The sequence below is a fragment of the Tachypleus tridentatus genome, chromosome 6 (genome assembly GCF_004210375.1).
Source record: "Tachypleus tridentatus isolate NWPU-2018 chromosome 6, ASM421037v1, whole genome shotgun sequence".
Lineage (NCBI taxonomy): Eukaryota > Metazoa > Arthropoda > Merostomata > Xiphosura > Limulidae > Tachypleus > Tachypleus tridentatus.
The window spans coordinates 77,940,879-77,963,967 of NC_134830.1; the positions used below are offsets into that span (position 1 = coordinate 77,940,879).

General features: G+C 33.5%; 1 protein-coding gene across 1 annotated transcript in view; it reads left to right on the top strand.

Annotated features, from left to right (window-relative positions):
* LOC143252863 (cAMP-responsive element-binding protein-like 2) overlaps window positions 1–21,357 on the top strand; it is a 33,933-nt gene extending 12,576 nt beyond the window's left edge. Inside the window, exons 2-3 of the mRNA XM_076505654.1 lie at window positions 1,259–1,474; window positions 17,502–21,357. Coding sequence (XP_076361769.1) covers window positions 1,259–1,474; window positions 17,502–17,624 — 339 coding nt within the window. The 3' untranslated portion in view covers window positions 17,625–21,357. The remainder of the gene's footprint in view (window positions 1–1,258; window positions 1,475–17,501) is intronic.
* Window positions 21,358–23,089: the final 1,732 nt, after the last annotated feature.

Here is a 23,089-nt window from a genome sequence, read left to right on the forward strand (position 1 = left end):
CAAGTTTCCAATTGAAAGTTGACTAGCTTTGATGAACTTGTAGCAGCATGTTGCATAGTTAAAAATATTGGAAAATTTTAAGAGTTATGGGAAATTGTCTACTCTTTGCATGTTATTAGTCTATTTCTTTATTATTTAATTAAATAAAAAATATTTAATGCATTACCACCATTAATATAAAAAAGCAGGCTTAAGTGTCGTTGACAAAGACAGCAAGAAAAAAACATATATTTTTTATTTATTATTATAAAAGTAACAAAAATGTAAAAGGGTTTTTTTCTATTAAGTAAAGATTAGGTTATTTAGAATGAATATATAATAAAGATGTTTCACAAGGCATGCACACAAGCAGTTCATAGTAGCTTGTTGGTAATGTAATTCAATTGCATAAGATTAGCTAAACATTTCTTGAGTGATTTATAACTTATAATGGCACAGACAGTAATTAGAAATGATTAAAAAGGTGATTTAAAGGTTTAGTAAAATATAATTATAAATAGATGTATACTGTATAAACTTAAAGCTATTTAGGATAAACATACATAGTTTCATATTACAAGTTAGTTATTTTAAAATGAAAAAATTAGTGTTTTTTGTAGTTACCCACATAGGGTAGAGAAAATAACAGATAAAACATAGTTTTACTGAAACAAATGTTTGAAAAGTATTTAGAAGATGAAGAAAAGTGTTTTTAATCTTAAAGTAAAAAATTACTTTTCTCACAGACTATTCAAAACAAATACTCAACAAAAATTCATGGACAGTTCTTTGTTTTAGTCTGTTAAAAGTACTTCACCAAAACAATGATTTTTTGTATGTGAAAGACTTGCGTTAACTGAAAGATGCCACATTTTATGAAGATATGCATAATGTATTGAAAGTTAAAAGCCTTATATCTGTAAAGCTTTTAAATGAGTACAGAGGTCATGTGGTCAATCAGACTGATTAAGCTGATGTTGAGAGAGTTAATGAGCTTGACAGTTAATCAATTACCAAATTCCACTAATCATCCCAGCTCTATAAATCATGAGTATGTGTGAAATGAGGTAGAAGTCAGTGTGAACTTTGCAGTTTCTGCCATTCTTTAATGCTATACACATATGGAGAGTTCTGACTTGTGTCTGTTAAATAAATAATGTTAAAAATATTTTACCTTGTTTCTTGTGTACTTTTACATTTTGGTAAAAATCTGTTATAAATATTAATCACACACGTAACAACTTAATCTTAAATATTAATGTTATATCTTTTTATTCAGCTTAAATGTGAAGAAGAAGAAAGTACAGAAAAAGCAAAGAAAGAACGAAAGAGTGTTCTCAATATTGCTAAAGTAGACATGAAAGTAAAACTTGAAAGAAGTCGACAGAGTGCAAAAGAATGCAGAGCACGAAAGAAATTACGTTACCAATACCTGGAAGAATTAGTAGCTAAAAGAGAACAAGCTGTATTCATGTTAAGGAAAGAGTTGGAAATGGTAAGTGATAAACAATTAACTCCTTTAACCTAAGTGGACACTGCCAGCATCTACCAAAAAATCCCAATTCATCCATCAGGTGTTAAAAACATCAGATCATATTTATGTCTTTTTGGCTAAAATCTAATCCAACCCATGTAATTTTTCACAAAATTAAGAAAACTGAAATTTTATAAAGTGATAATTATTAGGAAAGCATGCAAAGGATTCTGGTAAAATGTGCAAGAAAATAAAAGGTTTAAAGAATTAAAAGGCAATTACAAATATGTTTCTACATATATACTCTTGTGATAAATAATCACATAAAGCAACATTCATAACATTAAATTAAACTTCCTTCCAGCTAAACAACACAGATTTCTAGATTAAGAAATAGAAGTTATAACACTGTCCTTCCCTGGATTGTGAAGTACCTTTAACAATTCTATTAAACAAAGAAAACAGTGTCATGTTAAACTTAATATTCCATAATCATCAGTAAAGAAACATGACAATTAAGAACATTCCTATTTATAAATCAAACAATTACAATTATGAAATCATTGCTGAATTATGTAATGCATAAAGTGCAATCATAGTTTTCATTAGTTTAACAAAATTTTCATCAGAAATGCTTATTACCTCTGCATAGTTAAGAGCTATTACCTCATTCTCAGCTACCAAGGAATTTATTGCATGTGATACAAGCCTTGAACAGATTCTCATTCTTACACATATCTGTATGTAGTGCAAATGTCATTATGCTGTAGCCTTCCACCAGTAAGAGAGCAGCACAATCTCTATACACAATAATCCCTGTGAAAACTAGTACATGATCACAGGCTCTTTCTTTCTTTGGCATTGTCTCTGTTTAGATATGTTTTTTTTTTGTGCTTTTTTGAGTGTGTAGTCACTTTGATCTACTGTCTTTCTTTCCTTTAAAGATCCACCTTTAAACACCTTTTTGCACAAGTCACTGTGTTACATTCAAAACTTAAACACCTTTATTGTCAATGTATATGAAAGAAATCAATATCATAATCTTAGTTTTAGAGAGGATACGTTAGGAAGTCAGAGTTACTATATGCATTTTTGTACAAGTAATATTCATGACTAGGTTTTCTCAAATTGCATGATCCTTCTGTAAAAGGATTAATGGTATATTACTTTTGTCTTTGTTATAGTTTTGTTTCATCCAACTGCTTAGAACTTCATTTTCTCTTGCCATCACATTTGTACTTTATGCTACTTTCAAAAATGTATGTCTAACAAAAGCCCTGAGGCTTTTTGTTGTGTTTCAGCCTTTTCTCAAACCCTCTTAATGGCAACTAGAAGTATCTTGTCTGTTTATGAAACAAATGTTCAGTTGTTACCACTTTAGCTTATTTAGTAAAGCACACATTTGCATGTGGCTGGTCTCAGATTTCACTCATTGGAAAGGCACTATCACATTTATTCACATTTGGAAAGTGCACAAGGGCTGTAAACAAGCCCCATCAAATAGTCCATGGGGACTCTTAGCAGGCTGATTTTGTATCTCAGTAAATTTCTAATAACTGATTTATACTGCTTTTCTCTGAAATGAGCAGTTTTGCTGGCTAAACCGAGATGTTCACAGTGTGCCACTGAATTATAATGATCTACAATCAATATGACAACCCTTACAGTCTCATATAATACAGAAAGTAGTTTGTCAAATGTAACTTTGTTCACAAGCATATTCTTTTAAGTCTGGTTGGGAGACTCGGTTTTCTAATGATTAACATCCAGATTTTTAATTTAAACAGTAAAATGTAGAACTAATTTTTCAGTTGCAAGTATTTGATATCTATATACAACAGTATAATTTGAAAATATTGTATTGCTGCACATATAACATTGCTCATTTAGACCAATTAAAATGAAAGTATCTGAGTCGTAGCAGTTAGCATGGTCACACAAAGTGAAGTGTAAGCTTGTTTATATTTGGAAATAACAGCTGATTGTAAGGTCAATGTCATGATAAATAGTAACAGAATCTGAATAAAAAGTATTTACTTCTTAATAAGAATAAATGGACAAGCAGTGGGCCCAAAACTACAAGCGTCATTGCAAGCTTGTTGGAGGCTCTAACAATCCCTTACAAAAATTTTATGGTTACTTTGAGTGTGATGAAGTCTATAAAACATGAAGGACTTCTATCATCATTGTGGATAACTTCAATTACCATAGTCTTATGGAGCCATGATGAAACCTGGTTTAACAAAAATTTAACTGATGATGTTTCCACTATTGTGCATTAAATGGTTGGTTCCCTTTTTATTCTCTAATCCACATCTTTTGTTATTTTGTTTCATTGTCATCAACATGTTGTGATTACCTTGCTTTTGGTTGGTTTTGGCCACCTCCTCTATTCATGGTTCTCTCTGTTTTTGAAATCCATCAGCCATTTCATTACTGTATAATCTGTCGTGAACGTGAAGTTTTGGCCATACAGGTGGTGACAGAGATTACTTAAGGCTCGAGAAATACTTCGTAGTTCTTTCTAAGTTTTAAAATATCTTCTTTCTGCAAAGTTCTTCACATTGCTGTAATACCTAGTCATGCTTTTTCCCTCACTGCATTTATTATAACACTGCTTCTACTGCAGAATCACTTACACAAGTATAAGTTGTGCCAGTTTTCAAGAATTGGGTGTGCTAATATAGTTTGATGATTGTTTATTCACAGTTGGTAGCTCATTAAAACTTCCCTGCTTCACTTCCTTTTTTTTTTTTTTTTTTGCAGATTTTGTAGAGAATGAGCTGTGTTACAGCAAGATTTTCCAAAACATCAGTCGTATGACCTCAGTCAAAAAGTCCTCCAGAGGTTTTATTGACATTAGTTACATTTATGAAAGTTATCCAAAATGCTTAGTGATTTTTTTCAAAGTGCAGAAGAGTTTAAAGAGGATTGATACCTTTAACTGAGAAATTTGTCCACAGACATTCATTCATACAGTCATGCCAGTCTGTTTTCTTCACATATCTGGGCAAAACTGTTATAGCTGTAACTTCATTTTTGCATAACTCATATTTATCTAAGGATATACAATGATTATTGAAATATAATTGTATGACACTTTTTCACACTAGCCTTATTTCCAGCCAAATGGATGTTGCCATACTGAACATGAGTTTCTGATGCTGCACTTCTTTCTTCTCACAAGATTTGCTTTTCCTGTTTTGTACTGTCCTTTACATGCAAACTTTTTTATAATGCATGCCACAAGCCTTTCTCATCTCCCCTATTGAAATCAAAGATTCCAGCATGTCTCTCATGCAAATGATAATTTGTCAGCTCTCCACCAATAGGAGAGCTTACTATCAAACAATGCATATGACTCCCTCTGTGTGCCACAACTAAACCATCATTTTTCTTTTGGCAGTACTTGAGTTCAAATCATTCTGGAAGTGGTTTAACTGAATTTAATTTACTTAATTTCAGTAGCTTTCTCCACTTCATTTTCAAAGTATTTGATTTACTCATGTTGTGTCACAAAAAGTTTGCTTATTTGCTTGGCATCAAGCATGAATTCTGAAGTAAACTTTACCACATCTGGTACATCTCATTTGTCTGATACCATAATTCAGGCCACAAGTGCGAATGACCCATTAGGAGATTGAGTATTATATAGGACAGCCTTTGTCTTCTGCTCTTGCCTCTCTTTCTTCTGAGCCTTTTGAGCTTTGCTTGTGTTAGGCTCTTCACAGAAACTGTGAGGGTTTCTTTTGAGAACATCCTCTCTGTCCTTATTTCCACATTGGCCCACCTGTAATCTGTAGCTCTGGCCCTATAAACATGGTTTATTTGTTGTTGGGACATAGTCTTGATGCTATATTTTCATGAACCTGTCTTATCTGTGGGACCTATGGATGTCCCCATTTTTGAAATGTTTTGCATTTGATACACTGCTGGCCAAAATCTTAAGGCCACTGAATATAAAGAAAAAATATGCATTTTGCATTGTTAGACTCAACCACTTATTTGAGTAGAGCTTTGAAAGATTAAAATAAGAAAAGGGAAAATAAAAATAAAAAACGTTTTAGCATTTAATAGGAAAATGTGACACTGTGAAATTAGCCTAAATACTAGCGGTCCAAAAGTTTAAGACCATACCAAAAAGAACTTCTAAACAGGGTAGGAAATGCCCAACAAGAGGTCTCAGTAGCGAGTTGCATTGCCGTCATTGCAAATAACTGTAAACATTCACTTTGGCATGGTTGATATAAGCATTTGTAGAAGGCTGGCTGGAATGTTATTCCAAGGTTCATACATCTGTGGTTTTCCCACTTCCTCCTCCATGGCCAGAATTACATGTTCATGGATGTATCCCTTCAGGGCTAAGGTGAATGGGCCAATTGCCAGGAAGCTTTGGGTTGATGGTCTGTAGCGAAACATTCTCTTTATATCAGTGTCCTCATACATCTTGGTGTTCATTAGGCTTTGGATCACTTTCTTCCTTTTCCAAGAGATTATCAACAATTCAACATTGGTGGATTATCTCAGTCACCAAGGTAGTACTTAGTTGAGATGCCTGGGTTTTCTAACAGTGGATCTTTTCTTTTGGGCCAACAATCATCACATATTTTTGATGGTGTGGCACATACTGGGTGATTTCAACTTTGTGATGTCTCATCTTTCTTGTCCTGACCGAGTTCACCCAATGAAGTGATTCCTTCTTCCACTTGTTTTTGGTGGCTTTGCAGTCAGTGGGCAATTAATGCATTTGCCACTACCCTCAATCACCAATTACCTTTGTTTCACTCCCTAGTTCCCCCACTGTCAGGTTTTGGCTGTAGTTGCTTCCAACCAGGATTGGTCAAACAAGTTCTTTCATGTTTATCCTCCTGTCTGATTACTTCATTGGGTAGTCTCCCTCATCCATGCTACTTTGAAAAGTCCTTTTGATTGCTCTTTACTGGCCCACTCAACGGTGTTTGTTTTTCAATTACTCCAATTACCATTGTTCCCTCTTTTTTTATTTTCCCAACCTTCTTCATCCCACACTTCACATCCTCCACCTTCATACCTGACTTGTGTCTGGCCCTGGCAAGAAGATACAGTTTCTCATATTAGGTGACATTTCATTTAGCTCATTTCATTCATCCTCATCCATCTCTGTGTATAATGCTTTTCTTTTACCTGAGTCCTGGCTTGAGGTATCTCAGCTTCTCATCCTACTTCTGTTGGTATCTGAGTTTCTTACATGGCCTTTTGAGAAGGGCTTTCAGTCTCCTGGTTATTGGGTTATTGGGCAGCACAATCCCATACTTCAATTTTAATGTTTACTGCAGGGTTTTTCCTTGCTATTTTGATCTGTTCTTTATGAATATGTTTGTTGCCTATGTGTCTGGTATTTCCAGATTGGGACGTTAACTTGGTACTCCATTTCCTTGGTTTACCTCCATTTGAGCCTCATGTTCTTTGTTTCACCTTTTCTTTAATGCATATTTCCTTCTTCTCTTGACCTGTGGGCATCATCAGTCAGATCTGTTCATTATCAGTGTTACTTGCATACTGTACCATCAAACCTGTTGTCTCCTTTATCCAGACTGTTTCTTCCTTCCCAAGACCTCTGCAACTACTGAGGGTAACTGCTCCTTTTTGTCCATTTCCTTACCCTAGTTTTCATCTCTACCATTTTCTTGATCCAGATAGACTTCTATACCTTGTGTATGCCCTTTGCTGTTATATTGCTTGCACGACTTCCTTCAGGGGTTCTCATTCACACCTCTTTATCCAATGGCAACCCTCTTCCTCTCTGAATCTTTCTTTCTTTATCTTTATCAATTGGTTCATGATTTAATCCAGTTAGCTTTTTCCTCTTTGTCCCCTTCCCAATATGCTTTGTTCTCCATTACCTCCAATCAAATCCAATACCTCAGCTTTTCTCTTGCTTCTTGTCTTTGTTGGCCCTTGGAGGAGATTTTGCAGTCAGGTATGTGGTCCACCCTTCAGACATTTATCTTCCATTACTTATATCAAGTTGTGGTTTTTGCTTACTTGGGATATTGTCTACCAGTCTACCACCTGTAGTTATACTTCAGACTTCGATGTGGCTCTGACACTTAACTTTTTTTAATGCTTTCTTTTATTTCAAGGGCCCTTGCTTCAAATTTCTTCTCTTGGATTCTGCTTTATGGTGAGTGGTGTCTGACTGGGTATTCTTTGCATACACAAACAAATCCACACTGTATGCCATATTGATTCATGCACTCTTTCCATGGCCCTACATGGTTACCTTTGAGATGGGGTGTTTCATGAGATCACTGGATGTCAATAATTGTGTGATATTTGCTTTGTAAATAGGCCTGTCTCAGGCCATATTACTCATGTATGCCATGGGAAAAGCGTAGGATAGCTGCCCATCCATGCCATTCCTCAGTTGAATAAATTGGTGTGGTCTGCCTTTCTAAATAAGATTTTCATGATCACCCATTGCACTAACTTAGGTGTAGCCATCTCAGGACTCTCCAACACTCTTCCCCTATCCTTTTTATTATCTGCCAGTTCTAAGCCATTAGGGTAGTTGACCATGAAGATATCTGCAGGATGGGTTTCATATAGATGGCTATAACCATTCACCTCAGAGTAAGGTGGTGGATTTCTGCCAATGTAGAAGGCATACCATCCTCTTGATTGAGTGACACATACCATGGGCTAAAAGATATCACTGCAGTTCATCCCTTTAATTAAGTATCTTCATTCCACCTTTATGTGAATGTTGGTACCCCATGGTCTGATTTTGAATATCAAGTGAGCAATCAACTTAAGTCCTGATACAGGTTTTGGTTGTCCTATCTTCCTACCATGATTCTTTCTTCTGTGCAGTAAGTAATAAGAGGTATATTGAGGATGTTTCCATTTTTTGCCAGGACACTCCTCCATTCTCTCTTGTAAAAAGAGATGTTATTGACTTTTTTATATTTTGGTCAGTCTTATGATCTCACAGTATTGTTAAAAAATCATCAGTTATAAGGCTACAATTGAACAAAGCACAATGCAACCATTGTGTAGCTTTGTGCTTAACAATAAACAAACATAATAGCAGTATTTTTATTATTTAGATACTTGTAAACAATTATTTTGATTCATTCTGTGGCAGTTTATTAAATCATTATTTCAGTTATTGGATTCTTGGAATTACTGGAAACACAAGTTTTGATTAGTTTATTATTTATGCATGCAAAATTGGACTATTTAAGCTCTACCTTTCTTCTCAAAGCCAAATTGTTGTTGACATTTGTGCTGCTCATATTGTTTGGAACAGTCGTCATGATTTCAGATTTTAACAATAATCATATATTAATTCTTCTGCTAACTTAGAAATTTCTGCTCCTTCTAGATCAAGAAGTTTCAAACCTCTTCAAAATGCATTTGAAGTTGTGTACTCTTTCTCTCCAGGTTTTTACTCTTGTCTTTCTGCTTTTCCCAAGAATACTGAGGATAGAAAACCTATTATAGATCTCTCCCTACTTAGTAACTGTCTCATTGTAGCCCATTCCAACACAGAAAACATAATAGTCCTGAGAAAGTTTCTTTGATAAAACCATTAAAAGACCAAAGGTACTCATCTCCACATCCCATTCACCAGCTATCTTGATGGTTTATGAGGTTTTGGCATCAAAAAGTGATTGGGCTCAAAATTAGTTATTCTTCATCTAGCATCAGCTCCATGTTTTTTGTTGTTTTCTTCTAGTGGTCAGAGCCCTTGCAGATCTTCTACACTCACTGACATGAATTTTCATCATAACATAAATGACTAGCTCATACCAGCTCTTTCATCTTCATGATAACAAGAAACCCACTTCAAGCAAAAATGCATTCACAAGACAGCTGGTACGGGTATTAAAACTTTTATTAAAATAAAATAGAGAACAATGTTTCGACATTCTTAGATCATCTTCAGGTTAACAAAGAGCCATCTTGAGAATACAGCTCTTTCATCTGTCCAGTCCTAGGCACTCACACAGCTGTCTATCATTTGGGTACATCTTTGGAGTGAATCATTATTTTAGGGCAGGCTTTTCAAATTTTTTCTAGCTTTCCAAGCTTTATAGAGTACACAAGCTAATATGATCCTTTCCTACAATGACCTCTTGATTGTCTGTCATGCATGCTATTGATTGTTACCTTCTTTTCACCACAAATTAGTGTTGCTACAGAAACAAAATTTCTTCAGTAATGTAATATTAGATGTTTGGGAGCACTCATTCTCAATATCTGTGTCAAGTGACTATGTCTATTTCCTCTCATAATGTTGATCTTAAGTTTTGTTATTTGTTGGTTGTGATGAACATTCTGGTGGATTTCTTTTCCAGTGATTGTTGAGTTCTTCCTGCCAAATGAGCTCTTCACCTTTGGTTTTCACTTGTATTGGCCATCCCATGATCAATGTTTTCATGACCCCAAAAAAGTCATAATATTTCTCTCTCTTTTTTGAAAAATATGTCTTTCTGGTCTACAACTTCTACCTCTATCATCTCTAAGAAGATCGCTAAGATCTCTATCATCATGACAATTTCATGCCAAAGTCTTCTTTTGGTTGGCACAGCTGTAGTTTTTTTGTGCTTAATGTTCAGGAAGATCCTTTTCCTTTTTTGTTAACATCTTTTACTATAAACCTCAGATTTCCATTTTCCACTCCAAAGTTCAATGTTTGTTTTCATGAGTGGTGATTTTCAGATCCTTTGCAAGAGTAGCAGGATTCTTCCCATGTGTTGCCCATATCTAATCAAAGTTCTTCCCTTGTGATGTACCAGTCACACTGGGCTATTTTTCAATCTTTGTTTCACCACCCACTCTTCAGCATGTTGTCTTTTTTCATTCATATTCCTCTATCAGACTGACTTTATCAACCATTGTGCATATCATTTTATAGCATTTTGACTTCAGTGTCATTGTATACCTTGACAATGCTCAATTTGGAATTTTCATTGTTTAATTTCCCTCTCATTTGAAATTTTAGTTACTTGTTCACTTTATCACCTGTCACTTGAGACCTTTTCCTTCCTTTACTTCCATCAAACAGGAAGTGTTCAAATCTTTATGCTCTGTGTTCCTCTTGCACTCTGTCCAAGTGATCACTCTGATTATATTCTAATACAGTATTTTTGCCTAAATCATGACATATGGGAGGATAGCCATTGTTTTTTCTTATCATTTTGAATCCTAATTTCTTTTTTATTACCATAAATGTTTTTTGCCCTACTTCAGCTGTCAGATGTTATGATTCTGTTGTGGAATAATTTTTGATATTGAACAAAAAGTTATTTATACTGTGTAATGAATCTCATTCTTCAGATTTAGCCCCTTCCACTTTCAGAGGGTATCCTGCAGATTAGTGTGTGAATGACTCTTGAGTACTTTTTTTACAGTTTTACTTGCATAATATTGTTATCTCTTCAGGTTCAACATTCTGCTTACTCTTGACCATTGTACTTCAATTCTGATGAAATTCTGAAAAGACTTGTTTATTTAGTCATAAAAGAAAGTGCCAAGATTTATGATAGCTGTGTGTAGTTGATTGGTTCTTTATTAGAGAGAGCAGTGTCCTCTGGATGCAAACAAGGATATCATTTGGTGGCAAGTGATGTCTCAGTATTTGCCTATCTTTGCAACTTTACATGCATGTTGATATAACGTTGTAAGAGAGTGAATTTCATATTTTTATAATTCTCCATACTGTCTTTCTCACTCCACTCTCAGATAGGTTACAGCATCCTTTTCGTTCTCTACAGTGTCCCCGATAAATAGTCCATATGTTGTTGAGCCTATTCTCTGGTTCACATAGACATCTTTGATAGTTTCTGGGTGCCTGCTAATTAGACCATTTAGTAACCTAATTTCTTTTTTTGTTGGTATTTTTGTATGGAAGAAAGGGATAATAAATTATTCTCTCCTCAAATTTATCAAGTTTTATCCACTGAGAATTTTCTAAGCTAAATAGAGTTTTGGTGTCTTGCAGAGCTACACTTTTTTCTTGTTAATTTGTCCCTCACAGAAATGTGGCTACACAATATATTAATTCTGCTTAGTTCAGCAGGAGAAGTATTAAATATCTCAATAAATAGGTATCATACTGGAAAGAATGCTTCATCTGAATGTCCTTATAATACTGTTAATTAGTCAGTGTCTAATTCTCTCCATTTCTTATCAAATTTGGATTCAGCCCTCTTGTTTAGTTGGGTATGTATTCTGACTTTTATTTCTAATGCTTGAATCCACTAGTCATCAACTAGTATTGGTGTTTCCCAGTCCATAGCCTGACATATTGTCTATTTTTTTCCTCATCCTGACTGTGTCAGAGGTAAGTCTATGTATTCTGAATTTTACATTTTTTAGAATTAAAATAAATTTCACACAAACACTTTCCCACCTGCCTTCCCATAACTGTGAGATTTGTGGTTTCATATCGAAACTACAAAAGAAATTTGGCCTTGAGTATAAGTAGCTCCTGAATCATGCTCAAATAAGTCACTTGAAAGAATGGAGAACTCTGGTTGGGTGTGATGCAAGTACTGCATTTTGTCAAGAACATTCAGAACTTTAGGTCGGGTAAAGTTGAAAGAGCAAGCTATACACAACAATAAGAAGCTAACAAACAAAAAAATGGAAACCAAATTCAAAGAGAAAAAAAAACACACCTTTGCATGTTTTTGAACACTGTAAAACAAATAAACACAACATAGAAAACACTAACATACTCTGTAGGTAAACAAATACAAAGAAATGTGAAACCAGAGAAGCTCTACTTTATACAACAGCTGAAACAAAAATTGAATCAATATAAAGGAACATCTTTATACCTATTAATAATAATAACCTAGCATCCAACTGTAACATTTACAGTCTCATACCTGTTCACAATCTTGTCCCTAAGATGTATACCCAGCAATAATCAATTGCAAATTATCTATGTTAACCTGAAGATGATCTAAGAAGGTCAAAACATTGTTCTGCACTTTATATTTTTATTAAAGTTTTAATACCCATACCAGCCATCTTCAGAATAAATTGATGAGACTTTTGTTATACAAGCTATGAAAGTCTTGTCACTAAAGACCATTTTGCTCTATAACAACAAAATACCACACATGAACACTTGACTTAAAACACCTTTAAATTTTATAGGTTCAGATAATGTTTTTGGTGTAAGTATTTGAAATTTTTCAATAATTCAAAATCATTGTTGCTATTTTTTTATTTATATGTATAGTGAGTATATAGTCCCAAAACATAACTATCTCCATTCACACTACAGCTGTTGGTCAACTCATCTAAGCATTGGTCTAATCTTTTCTTGCTTTCTCCATTTATTCCCCACTTAATTGCCTATGGCAGTATCTTTCTCATGATGCTGTCTACCTGTGTCAATGCACCTTTATCTTGGTACTTGTTTACAAGCACCTACTTCAGATGATATTTCCACTTTTTCTTGGCAAAATGTTCATTAATAGATTACTCTGTAGTACAATTGTTTAATATACTTTGAGTGTTCATTGTATTACCTATTTGATTTTCCTAGAACAGAAAACTTTTTTGTTGTTTCACGAGTTGATTTCTGGCATGTGGTTCTAGATTAATGTATCTGGCATGGAGGTGGAGGCAAATCAGGCCCCTCCTATCCCTTCTCTGATATCTGGCATTTCTCTTGAATTGAGGCTGCCTGTGACCTTATCTGTAATGAAGTGAAAAAAAACATTTGTTAAAGAAGGTTGAGGCTGCACTTCTGAGTGGTCTTAATCATTCTAGAGAGAATTTAGATTTGCTTTTTCGGGTGCCTTCTTTTACTCTCTCAGCTTCTCATGAAATCATTTTTGATCAGCCACCTTTCTTTCTTCCATTGATACACTGAGTGTGTAATGTTTTTTTATATATACACAGTTGGTTTTGAGTCCATATCTTCATTTATAGTGGAGATGTCTGAGAACAAATACTTCATTCTCCCCCAATTTCCTGATACTACAGTACATGCAGAGGGAGGTTTACTGCTCAGTTACATGAAAGTACATCTATGTACATTTGACTGAACAACATATTTTCACCTACCATCACCAGATATAAACATATCTAGACCCTTATAGAACATACCTACTGTTGGAAATCTGGAGTTCCAGAATGGAATTTGTGGTTAACCTGAATAGATCAGTTTTCTAGGATTTGTCTGATCCTACCCAGAGTTCTGAGGTATTTATCATCCCTACACGTATTTGTTACAAAGTATCTTAGGCAGTTGTCACATCACTTTGACAAGGAATTGAGACCACTGTTAGTATTTTACTTGGTTTGATTGTCAGTTACTGCACCTTTCCTAGTCTCTTGGCTGATATGTTGTTGAGATTTGTATGATGCAGATGAGTTGTTAGATGGGTGTGTTCTGAGGGTTATAAATTTAGAGGTAGATCAATTGTCTCAACCCAACCAGATTCTTCCAACAGAATGGATGCATCATCCATTTTCTGTTATGTTTACTCTCACTTTGGGATACTGATGATTGATGTGTTTGCCACTCATTAGAACATTCAACTTCCATCATTTTGGAATCCAGTACCTTACACTTGGACATTGGCAATAGATGCATTCAATCGGGATTGGACTTGAGCATACGTACATGGCTACCCCATCTATCCTAGCAGTGATTTGTTCAACCACTAGTGTTGTTCTGTTGGTAATAATCCTGGTTTCTGCTTATTTGATACCTTCAGGTGTGCCTTCCTCCATTTCATCTTTGGTTTTATAAGATGTCTTATAAGAAATAAGACATATAAGAAACGGCACACTTATGAACAATGGTATATTGTAAGGGGTTTGAACCCACCTTATCCAGACATACCAACTCTACATCAGTTTTTGAAATAACACTTTGACAATGGTTTCATATCTTCCAATAGTCTCCCTATTCCAATAGTCCCCTCACATGACCTTTTTGACTATCTTTAGATACATGAAGGTACGGTAATTCTTCGAGTCTGCTATGATCTGTAGCCTCTTCAAATCACTTCAGGCCCTTCATCCCAAATGACCATTTCATTATCTAACTAAGATATAAAGGTGATGTTACATGTTCTTTCTCAACATCCATTTGAGCCCTTGGCCTCAAGTACCATGTATCATCTTTCCCTTTAGGTTTATTTTTTGTTACTGCTAACATCAACCTGTGGATGTCACAGGATGAAGTTGCTCTCACAATATTTGAACAGATCGTTTTATCATTCTTTGCCCTTCTACTTCCAGACAGGTCCTCCTTACCTCAGACACTGGCAACCATGGAAGAGGGTAAATTCTTTTCACCAATTCATCTTGCCAATATTTCTATGACCAATCATATGCTTATTGTTTGTTATGTAAGTTGAGGGTCTCAAAATGTTATATAGCTCACATCAAAGCTTTTAGAGGTTCTGATCAATAATTTTTTATCTGCTGTGACCCTTCAGTTTTTTGGGATTTACCTCCAGTTAGCTAATTGTGGGTATGGCAGTTGATCCATATTGCTTATTCTGAGCTCTGTTCAAAGATGAGGAGATTTCTGTGAGTCAACTCTCATCACGTTTGCCACAGTTCTATGCCCTTAGTGGCCCAGTTGCATTGCCTACTAAAGGGCATTGTGCAGGCTATTATATAGATCCTCCCAATTCTTTTATCTCATTATTTTCATGATCTGACATTATCTTTATCTGAGGGTCTTTTGACTACCATCCATAGCTATTGACTAGATTATACAGAAGAGTATTTTCATTACCAATCTCTTCTTTCCTTTCCAAAGTCCCTCACCCCTTTTTCAAAAACTTCCACTCTGTGACACATGTTACCAAATCAGGTGTACTTTTATCAAACTAAGACTAGGTTGAAACGGACTATAGAAATGAGGTGCTTCATAAGACAACCCAGAGGCAAGCCAGGTGTTATTACCATAACACGCTGGATTCTCATGAGTAAAGCATAATGGGGTCCTGTTCATCCCTGCTGATCATTGGATTGAATAAATCTGGTTGGTTTGCTTTTAAAGGTTTAGATAAATTGGTTCACCTATTATACTATTTCCAGGTCTTCCCAATGTGTACATTACCCCTCCAGATTCTACTGGCAGAGTTAAGTAGTCCTAATCCAATTTCCAGTCTCTGGGGTGGTAGACAAAAGCTTTTCTTCCAGAATGTTAGAATGACTTTTTTTCACTCTTGGAGTTGAGGACCCTCCAACCTGAGTACCTGGATATTTTTTTCCAAAATTTCAGTAGGAGAGGGACCAACCTTTGTGGGAGCCTCCTTGTAATTCCAGTTTAGGTTTGATGTTTGGTTATCAGGTTGAGTTGTGCACGGCCCTTTTTTGATCAGTATTGGTTTAGTACATTGTTCATGGAAGCAGGTCCATTGTCTCCTCGTAATTCAAATGCTGAATGGTCCTGGTTTGAGCTCTGTCTGTTCCTCCCCATAATTCTTGGGGCAAGAAGAATTTTCCTTCCCTGCATGGCTGGGAAGTGAGGAGGAGTGTTCATAATTTCAGACTGGATGAGTTTTATTTCTAGAAGTTGAGTATGGCATACAGGATCTCATCATTTCAAGTTTGGGGTGTTGCCTTTTGGACTTCTGCAGGTGTTGTTGCTTACCTCTCATCATGATTCCAGTGGCTCACAACACATCACTTTATAGCTACAGGCTGGAATCCACCCACAAATATATCTGTTGTGGTCCAAATGCACTAGTTACCAATATGATATTTAGGAGCCATACCCCTATAATTTTAAACCTGAGCAATGTGGTCTCACTACCTTGTTGGGCCTAGCCAATTGTGATGATAGATCACATCAAATTCCACCTGCAGTGCATGATTTAGGTTCTGGGTCAGTAGCATACCTGTTCTGGATGTAGTGCATTTCTCCCAATAAGGTGCTAACCATCTATTGGCATAACCATAATCTACGCAAACATCATGTGCAGATAATACCCTCGCTGGCCCCTCTACCTTGTCAGTGTGAGATTCTAGCTGTTGTGTGACAAGAGGTATGTTTTGAAAATTAATGTTTTTTTAAAATGTATTTCCAATAACAATTACCTCCCTTCACTTCTCTCACCTTCCTCCTCACTAAGAGCTGGTGTTAAAAACTGCAGATTGGATCAACCTAGAAAAAGTAACATTATCTGAAAGGGGCACTTATATACAGTACCATAATAGAGGGCACATTCACTAAGTGGAGAATGTCACAAAACAGATATTGCCAAGAACAGTTAAGTGGGGAATAAAAGACTGAAGTAAGTGAGAAAAAACAGACCAGTACTTAGATGGCCAAAGGTAAAGAAACCCTAACAGTCGTGTAATAACTGTAGTTTGAGTGGAGGTAAGTATTATTGGAAATACATTTTTAATTTAAGAGAATGTTAACATTTATTAAAAATTACTAGATTTTAAAGGAAAACAAGTTGAAAGATTGTATGTGTGGTATTCAGGTACACTGATATATATTATTCAAAAAGATTGTGCTTTAAAATAAATCTGTGTACAGTCGTCTTTGCACAAACATGGGCAAATATTGCAAGGAATTCTTTTATATGTAATGAAAAAAAAATTATGAAAGTGAAAAACATTCATTTTAAAATTTGTATTTATATGCAAAATATAAACACACATGAAATAAGTGCATGTTCTTATTATACATACAAAATCTTAAAAAGTAAAGCTATATGTGAAACAATTGAACTTTAACCTAGAGTTACATAACATGGCTAGTTTTAAATTTAAATGCTTTAATGACATAATGGAAAAGGTTGCAGTGCATTGAAATTTTGTCTTTATTTTTGATGAAAGATAATCAAACTTAAACATTTTGAATGAGATTGTGCATTCATTCTTAAATAGAATAGACCAATTATTGTATATTTTTATAATGAATTTATATGCAAGGTAATTTCATTGAAATTTTAAAAATTTTAGTAACTATTTCAAACACAACCAATACCACTTCATACATTTTTTACTTTTTATTTGTATGGTACAAATATATATAGTAATATATAAAATGTCCTTTTTGCAGTACAGAGAATGGTGTAAGGCTTTGGATCAAGGTCGGGTGCCACCTGAAGCTTTAAAGATGCTCACTGAAGAGGTTAATACTAAAAACATTGAGAGTAGAAAGGATGGTGCTGAAGCAACTTGAACGTGTTACTTATTTTTCATATGTGTAGTTACATTTAAGTTAGTTAAAACGTATTACCTGTACCAGATATGTTATACAATGAAAATAAATTTCATTAGAGTATACACGCAGAAAGAGCAGTTAGCAAGATGCTAAAACCAAAAAAAACGTTTGCATTTAAAAATATGTACATTATGCTGCAGCATTCTCTTTCAATGAGTTAACTCAAAAATAGATTGTAATTAATTATTATAATTACTTCAAATTAAGAATTTGTCAAGGCTAAAATTATATTACCAAAATATATTAGAAGATAAAAAAACAGATAGGCAGAAACTTTTCACAATTTCTTTCAAGCAGAATTACTTGTAGAAAGAATTTATAGTGTCATGTAAGTTAGTTCTAGATGGGAAGGAAATTTAACCAGTGTTTCGTGTGTGTCTGACAAGGTAATAAGTGAAGTATTCTGCAATTTTAATAATCATCTTTGGTTTTTAGTTATTACAATAAATATTTCTTAGATGTTTCCTTGCTGTGTACAATTTTCATTTTATCTGTAATATCTTTAAATCCTGCTTTCACTTCAGTCTTTGTTAACAATATTTTTGTTATATATCAAACCTGGTTCTTATACAGTTTTTAAAGTTAAAAATAGAAAACCTATTGTACAAATATGCTGAATGATTATAAAATAGCTTTTAATATGTACTAGGTTAAGGCTTGCTTATTTTACACTGATGAAATGTTTAAATACTGTACATACATATATGTTTTGATATTTCTATAATGAATCATTTCTAGAAGTACCCAAGACTTCAGCTTTGATTGGAAATAATTACCATTAATATATTTTTTGACATAAGAAGTTTTACACAATTCAAGTATACTATGGATAAATTTAAATGGAAAGGTACTTAGTGACATTTTGAATAATAATAAAGTTCACTGTGCTTGTACAGTTTAGATAACTTTCTTAGGTGATAATTTTAAACTGGTTACTTTAATAACTAATGTTCTTTTTTTTTCCCTAATAACTTTAGTAGTTTTGTTTTATGACTCCCATTTTAACTTTCCAAGTATGATAAAAAAAAAATAATCTTCAACAGTCTTTACTTCCTCTTTTCTGTATTCTTTACTTGTTCAACTCCATCTTTAACAGTCTATATTGTTTGTTAGCCACTTCACAGATGGTCTGCATTCTATGGTTATTACTGATGTAACTCCCTTTTTGACCTTCACATTACTTGCATTGAAAGTATGTTATCCTTACTATTTATTAGATGAGTGTTTGTTTTTATATGAATTATTGGGGACATTTGTATAAAATTATGTTAAAGATTACTCATTTCTCCTCAAATGTTTAGTTTTTATCCTAGTGCTTTAACCAGCTATTGACCTTTTGACCTTCAGTATTTCTTGCATTGAAAGTATGCTATCCTTACTGTTTATTAGATGAGTGTTTTTATATGAATTATTGGGGACATTTGTGTAAAACTATATTAAAGATATTAATTTCTCCTTAAATCTCTGGATTTTATCCTAGTGCTTCAACCAACTATTGACCAGTGCTTTATTAAAATTTTCCACTTCATTTGATAAAAGTGGGTGATACTGTACTGTTTTTGCTGAATTTACTTTTATTGCTTCACAATTTCCATTAATTAATTTTGGTTCTGAGGTACTTGACAATCTTTAAGTATCTTAATTATTGATGTACTGTAATCTGAACAGCTGCATTTGTTTCTTGTATAAGAATTAAGCATAAAGAGCCTAGAATACCCTTACAAACCAACTTGAAAGATTTGTATTTTCTACAAAAGGGCATTCCACTGATGGAGTCTATTTAACAGCAGAATTATAGAAATATTTGTTTACTTTTGGTATTAAAATATTTTAAAAGTAAATATATGTTGAAGTTTTTTAATCTTTATAACCATTAAGGTTACTGCTCTTTGCACGTAGTTTTTCTTCTTGTTTCATTTCTGAGCATTTCACTTCAACTTTGTTCAGATGAGATCAGAGCTTCTCATTCACAATAATTTGTGACAGGATTTCATAGGTAGCATAATTAGAAGCACTTGTGTTAAATATATGCAGTTTACTGAAATCTGGGGAATAAATAGTTTTAAACTTAGTGGTCTGACCTGAACTTTTCCAAATACATACTACCATCACACAATGCAGTACGTTGATTTTCCTGAGCAAGAAACATAAAAACTATACATTGGAAATAGAGCAAATAAGCTAGATCTATGTATGTGTGAATTTTCTTTCATTTTCAATTTGCCAAATGCAGTTAAATGAAATATGATGTGTTATTTTTACAGTTTCATTCTGTACTTGTCATTACAAATACAAAACTTTGCTGTTGTTCAAGCTTTTGCAGAAAGGTAAACTTGTAACAGTTTATAAAAACATTGTAGCATAAACTATGCAATTTTTAAGTATGTAAATATAAACTTGTAATTCAAATCAATACATCTTTACACCTCAGTAAAACTATTTCAGTTTTAAAGGACAACTTAATCCTAAGATTATTTATTTTTTCAGTTGACTGATGAAAGATTCTTAAAAGTAAACTATATAATTATACCTCAAGGTATTAACTTATTCAAACCAACAGTAGTTAGTATTATGAAATCTGCATTGATATGTTTACAGAATGTGTACAGAATATAACATAACATTAATACTAACAATTATTGAAAGTTTTTGTTGATTTTCATCATTTGAGCAGTTACTTTATGTACAATAATGTGTTATAATTTGAATTTTTATGAGAGTTTATATACTGTTTTACACTGATAAACTTTGATTTGCAATAGTTTGCTATAAGGTAAATAACGTTTTGTATAAAAATGGTAGAATTGAAGCTGTAAATATAAGAATTGTTCTTTCTGACATGGTACTATAGTGTGTAGTGGTAGAAGTTACATTTTGTGATTTTCCAAAACTCATATACTTGTAAATAATATGAAAATTTGACACTAAATTTATGTATAAAAAAAAAAAAAGAGGTCCCCAGTTATAGGATGTAAACAAATATATAGACACAAATAAACAAATGGTTACGTTGAGTTAGTAACCAGACATATTTTTTAAAGCTTTGCTTATTAGTATGATTTTTGATAACTGCTATGAGAAATATGGGTAATGTAGTGATTACTTGTACATGTAGAAGTAGATTTCATAAAACTATCAATGTGACATAAGGAACAACTACAAAAATAGCTAATACATTTTAATATATATATATATATATATATTGTTTAAAGAGTATGTTATTTAAAGTAGCCATTTACTTTATACCTTTTAACAAGTCTTTAAATCATACAAGGTTAAATGCTAGACTCCATCAGATGCCTGCTAATGCATGGTTTTTTAATATGTTCTTTTTGTGCTTGTTTATATGCTTGCTAAATGTTTCTCTTCTTTTTATCATTTTGGGGACAAATTAATTATCAGTACAGAAATATATTTCCAGTTAAATTTTGTCAGTTATATTTTGATAAAGAATTTCAAATACAGTATGTATATAGAAGTGGGAATTTTGGTATTTGTTTTTAAATGTCTAGAGTATTTCTGACACCAAGTTTTAAGATTTGCTCATGTAACAAGATTTTGTTTATTTTATTTTATGCATGGTAAGAGTTGATAATGTACAGCAATATTTTAATCAGTAACTTGAAGTCAGTATATATCAGCACAATGAAAATTATGAAAAATCAATAAATTGTGATTTTCTTTTGGTTTACCTGAGGCTTAATACTACTGTTAATTATATAAAAGTGTATTACTGTTATGTGTATCTGTGTCTACTAAGTAGTTGTTTCTGGATAGCTGATTCTTAGCACTATAAATGTAATACTAATTATAATAAACTAAACATCACAGTAATGCTCATACTATTCACTACATGTACTGACAGTACGGATGAAGAATAACTTCGAATATTAAAGAAAAAAACATTGCTAATTTACTCAAAACTTTAGTCGATGTAAGCCTTTACAAGGTTCAGACAGAGCTGCACTTTTGAGTACACACTGTTGAAGTAAAAATTTAAACTGAATAAGACCAACTGAGGCATTTACAAATCCCTGTTAATAAATGTTATTTAATAGCAGTGTTACTTTTCTCTTTAGAAAGGAATTACATGTATTTTCCAATTAGGGCCACCCAGAAAAGTAAAATTACATATTAAAGGAAGCAATTACTATGTCAAATTTATAGACAAAGCACAGCCCAGCAGTTAATTTATTGGATTATAGATCTGAGGTTACCTGGTTCACTTTTCATTAATTACAAAAATAAATACTGACCCCTAGTTTGGGATTATTGATGCATAATACAAGAGTAATTGTCAAATTCTACTATTGTACACAAGGTATTGCCTACACCTTGGCAGTATGCTGATTAGCTGCCTTCTCTCTACTCTAATATTTAAAAAATTAGTGATGATTTATACTGGTAGCCCTAAAGAAACAATGTGTGAAATTCTAAAAAAAAAAAGTAGTAATATTTTGTTTAAAAATATTTCTAAAAGAACAAGTTCCTCTGATTGATTGTTTTACAAAAAATATGCATCAATATAAAATAAGTATTTCTTCTAACTACATTGGAGGTTTTTCAAAGAAAAAATTACTTTTCCAAAAGCTATGCAATGTTCATACCACTGACTGGAGCTGCCCTAACCAATCATGGAAATTTTGCAACCTGTACACTGTTCACATAACATTTGTATTCAAGTGCTGGAGACAGATTGTCAGATTTATTAAAATACTGAACCTCTAGCAGCAGTATCTCTCCCTGTAATCTGCAACAAGTCTTTACATTTATCAATAAGTGAAAAAAATGAAAACGTACTATTGGTCACAAAAAAAAGGGAAAGATCCTAATACAAAGGGTCATTTTTGAGCTCAAAATGATAATATATTAAGTAATTATTGATGTTTATAACAAAATTACTTTACTTACAGTATTTGCACTGCCTAGCCAAAACAATTAGGGAATACAAATAAACACAGAAAATTCCTAAATTTACAACACATTCAAATTAAAGTCAGCATGTGGCATATTATATGACACACCAGATCTGCATCAGCTGTATAAAAGTTGTATTCAACAGCAAAAATGGAGAAATGGAGGGTACCAAAAGACTACTCAAGAAACATAGTAGAGGGTGTATGTATAACTGGCTTATCCCTCAATGCAATGACTACCACATCCATCCAGACAATCCTAAGTGTTCCTAGCATAGCAATGGTTGTATAAAATCTCAAAAAAAAAAAAAAGTGTAATTCTACATGCAAACTGATTATGGAAAAATAAGCCCTTAAACATGTGCAACATATTGTGACAAGTAGCAGACACCCTAGACTTGTCCAAATCAAAGAAATTATAAACAGCAGAGAAATGCAATTGTTTCACTTGAACTAAGACCTATTCAAGGATTGGATAACAGGTCAATCTTGTGCAAACTCCTCATT